Source organism: Salvia miltiorrhiza, chromosome 5 (assembly GCF_028751815.1).
Source record: "Salvia miltiorrhiza cultivar Shanhuang (shh) chromosome 5, IMPLAD_Smil_shh, whole genome shotgun sequence".
In the NCBI taxonomy this organism is placed as follows: domain Eukaryota; kingdom Viridiplantae; phylum Streptophyta; class Magnoliopsida; order Lamiales; family Lamiaceae; genus Salvia; species Salvia miltiorrhiza.
In genome coordinates this window covers 45252889-45257439 of record NC_080391.1, presented here as the reverse complement: position 1 = coordinate 45257439, position 4551 = coordinate 45252889, and the positions used below count along the sequence as shown (strand labels likewise).

General features: G+C 41.9%; 1 protein-coding gene across 1 annotated transcript; it reads right to left on the bottom strand.

Moving 5' to 3' along the window:
- Positions 1–1084: 1084 nt before the first annotated feature.
- Positions 1085–2527, bottom strand: LOC131025993 (endochitinase A-like). Its single transcript, XM_057955773.1, has one exon. The coding sequence runs from the start codon at positions 2525–2527 to the stop codon at positions 1085–1087; it is 1443 nt and encodes a 480-aa protein (XP_057811756.1).
- Between the last annotated feature and the right edge of the window lie 2024 nt (positions 2528–4551).

Sequence of the window (4551 nt, the reverse complement as noted above, 5' to 3'; positions counted from 1 at the left end):
TTTTCTTCCCTCTTGATGACATCTCTGTTGACACCATTTCTGACTCTTGGAGGTGATACAAACCTTTTAAGTGGATAGGGAATCATTTGCATCCTTGCTTCATTTTGAGCAGCAACAAGTCTTCCAGTCATTCCTTTTTCCACCCAGTTGTTCAGGAAGTATCTCCAGGCCTGTCTTTGGAAATAAGGAGACCGATTCAGATTTACTAAGACTACCCATTTGGTATAACATTCCTTTAACTTTTCCCACCAATCATTCATATCTGCAGGTACCCATTTATCTATTCTATCACATCTGTCCAGATGGGATACCAGAAGACTTTCTTGAACATATGGCCTTAGCCTCTGTTCGTTTTGCAGATCAAAAGTGAGAGGCGGAAGAGGAGCATTGCCACCAAGATTTAATGCTTTCTTGGCTTTGGGTTCAGGAGTTCTGGATGAATCTTCTTTTTTAGGCCTTTTTTTGTTGTATTCACTTAATACTGAGGGAATAGGAGCAGGAGCAGGTAAGGCGGCGAGAGATTTTTCAAAGGCTTGTGCAAGTTCTGCAGGGAGATCATGAAAAGCAGTATCCGTATACTCATTCCCCTTTTGGCATCATCACCAGGGAGAGAGGCAACTTGCCTTTGGAGTTCTTGGATATCAGTGAGCATCTTCTGGATTAGAGCAGAATTGGAGGATTCTCGGACAACATGGAGTTCATCTTCCAGTTGAGCAATACTGGCATTAACCGATCGAAGTTCTTCTGCAACAAGAAGTTTGGTATCCGTTGTAGTCATGAATTCCTTCAGAAATTCAATACGGAGACTGGCAAGGCGACGTTGAGTATCCAGAATCTGTTATTTTGATTTGAGTTCTGCTTCTAGCACGTGCGTGTGAAGATCCTGGAGGTTCTCTTTCAGTATCAGGATAGAGGCCTGAATGAGGATCATTTATTCCATATAGGAAAAATGCTGGGCACGGAGTTTGCTAAGCTTGCGAGCAAGAGTGTTGATATGAACATCATGGTCGATCATGTCAGCAGTCGCCTGAGCTTCGACTTCAATCAGTTTGTTTAAGATTTTTGCGCCGTAAATGTCTTAGCGTTATTTCTTATGCTTGAGCTTTTCGATTTCCAATTGTTGATCGGAAATGGCATCCAATAAAGCTTGGATTGGATTTTCTGCACCTTCGGGAATCTTGAAGGTAACTTTGTTAGGTTCTCTTCCTTTCCAGTGAGTGATCCTTCCATCAGTCTCTTCATCAGAGTCATATCTCATAAACCTTGGCTTGCGTGGGATCTCAATGAACTCAACAGGCAGCTCTGGAAGAATGTGTGGTTGCTTGGGTTGTCTCCTTGATGAAGAAGAGGAAGGAGCAGCTTTGGAGTCTGGAACTGCGTGAATGACCTGCACATTATCAGTAGGGATTAAAGGAGCAAAAGCAGGTCTGGAGGTATGGGGAACGTCTGTTGCTTGAGAAGAGACATCAGATGATTCTTGCGGCATAGAGGACATCATAGGATCATCAGCTACGTCTTCTACAAATCCTTCCGGAGTAGATGGATTTGCAGTGTCAACGGTTGGGTTTTCCAACACAGGAGAAGCAGTAGAGACTTCAGGCTGATCAACAGCCATCAGCTGCGATTCGTCAGCGGTGGGATAACTGATGGGGGCAGTTGTCCGGGAAGTTGGCTGATCCGGAGCTAGGGAAGCAGTAGTGATATCATCAGTTGGATGACTGATGGATTCAATCATCCGTTGATCTTGAGCGGAAGGAACTGGAGTGTCCTGAGGAGCAGGCACAGAAACAGGGGTTTCTTGGATGGTGGCAGCAAAAACTGAACTTTGTTGATCAGAAAACACAGGATCAAACGAGTCTTGGATCAAAAGAACAGCATCAATTGTTTCTTCGGCTGCTTTAGATGTCGAGGTTCCAGCATCAGTATCAGTTATCAGGGGACCTCTGGTAAAGCTTTGTGACTCAAGATAGTCCAGAGCAAACTTGTTAAATCCATAAATAACATCCCACAATCTGGGGAAGTTGAAGATGTTGTATAACTTCGATTCTTCAAATGCAAATGAGTCATCAGTCTCAATCAGTTGAAGTTCATTGACTTGAGAGCAGGGTGCAGTCTTGAGGAACGTGTAAGTGAGAAGTCTATGAAGGTTCTTATAGACTTCTAGAGAGGTATTGAAGCCTTCGAGAAGAAGATTCATATGTTGAGAGGCATCTCTCTTAGCATCGGTTTGCATTGCTGCAACAGCCTTTATTTGTTTAGAAGTGCCATAAGGAGTTGGCACATGGGAGGATTGTTGGACTGCTTTGTCCTTGGATTTATGTTTAGGTTGGGCTTTGGTGGATGATTTTGAGGGGTATTTGGAGGTTGACTGTGAGGAAGATTTTGAAGGTGTCTTTTTAGGTGTGGAACGAGGACGACGGGGAATGTCTGTTGTAGTGAGAGAAGGAACAGATGATGGAATTGGAGTGGGAGTTGGAGAAGGTACGAGACTGGGTTCAGTTGAGGATTCAATAGGTTCAGTCTCCATGGATAGAGGTGATGAGATGTCTATCACCTTTGGCTTCTTGGAGGGTTTAGGTCCTCCCTTTGCCACTTTGAAAAGGCGGGTTTGATCAGTTACTTGCAAGGTCTCCGGCCAGAAGGTTTGAGGAAGATGACTGGTGCCATGTATGATGTCTGTGACACTCTGTTGCCTTGACGAAGCAAATTTGCAGGCTTGGAGTTGCGAGGTTCACCGCAAAGCAACTCGAGATAGGCTTGTTCCTAGTTAAAAGGACTGGGCTTCATCATAGCAGCCAAAATATTCTTCAGTGGCTGTGAAGCTTTGTCGGGAGTTCCAATGGCGCCGATCCAATATTTCTGAATGATCTTGGCCAATAAGAAATGACCAGGCTTGAGAAGAGATAACTTGAGAGTTCCTTCAGTGGTCTCGTCCGCCTTAGCCATTGCTTCCTTGAGAGTTTTATTCGCCTCTTCATCTGTGATGGAAGATGGATTGGGACCAATGTTCGACAGAACGAACAGTTCACGAACTGCTTTGGTGACATTGATAAGAATCTTTTCTTGTGTTTTGAAGTCGGGAGATGTGAACACCTGAACTTTGGAGAAAAGTTCGCCGGACTCGTTGTAGCGCAGTTCTTGATAGAACTGTTTGATTGGAGATTTCAAGAAGTAGGCCGCTTCCTTGAAGATGAAGGGAAGCCATAGATGCCTAGACATGATTTCTTCGGCTTCGTGTATCGTAGTTTTGTTTGGAATGACGAAGTATCCACTTAGTGTTCATACCGAACATCCTTGACGCTGCAATCGACAGATTTCTTTTTATCTTCTGTTCTCGCCATTTATATGATTCTGAAAGAACAAGGGTTTGAATAGAGAGTCACATAGTTGATTGATGTGGAGCAGGGGATTAGCTAGTTTGCATGCAAGAGAGAGAGAGAGAGAGGACAAGGGAGTTAGTAGAGATGAGAGAGAAAGTAATGATGAAGTGTGATCGTGGAAGAGGAACAATTACTTAGGGCATTTAAAAAGACAGCGGCGGTTTGACATCCGCGCGCCAAGTTTAATGATATTTGAAGTCTGCATTAAATGCCCATCAGGAAAACTTCTTAAAATAAGAGATTTAAATGTTAAAGAATATTTGGCATAATCTCTAGAATGGAAATGACTGAGTAGAAATTAAATCATGAGTGAGACAAGTTAAAGTAATTTTTAAATGCAATTTTGAATAAGACTTGTCCAGCAAGAAAGTTTCAGTTTCAGTTCCCAACAATCAGTTGAGAAGTAAGCACATCAGTTAATCTACAGAAAATATGAAAGAGAAGAAATATAACTGATTTAACTGAAGTATTCCTTTTAATACACAGCCAAGGTTAAGTTACTCACTTGTTGACTGATAATTGTGCTCAGTCAATTCCACGACTTCAACTGAGCAGTTGAGTTTCGTTCCCCCCCTAAAAAATATAATCACACAATTTTTAAAACTAATCACAGCAAAGCAAGAAACAACCATGAATGAGACAATGAGGATTTGTCTATCGACAGAGAAATTCAATCCATTCAAGGGTGAAACATTAACTGATAATTTATCAGTTACAAACCAAGATAATAACTGATAAGATATCAATTACCAAAGCATAAAAGACCGCGATAGGAAACACGCGAAAACAATAGAACTTCTTCGAAAACAATTCTAACTAATTATTTTCACTAATACTTGCATTCACAGACAGTAAGCAAAACTTGACTTTCGTTACCCTATACCTCTTCACCTGAACTTAATTAATGCGAAGTCTTTTGCTAGTCCTGTCTTCGGAATTCTTTCCAGTCTCTGTTTCTTCTTTCTCTTTCCCTTTCTTTTTTTTTGCTTTCCTTATTTCGTTCTTCTATTTCAGTTGCAACTGCATCCATTGCTTGTTGTCCACTCTTATGTTTGCAGATTCATTACTGTTGACTCGAGAAAGGCAAATTGGACCTTGAGGTCAGCAATCTCCATCTCTTCAGCTTTAAGCTTCCTCTTCATCAGTTGAGTGAGTTATTGCAGCTGGTGTC

Excerpts from the sequence above, each read along its gene's own strand:
- LOC131025993 (XM_057955773.1), bottom strand. The coding sequence starts at position 2,527 with ATGGAGACTGAACCTATTGAATCCTCAACTGAACCCAGTCTCGTACCT.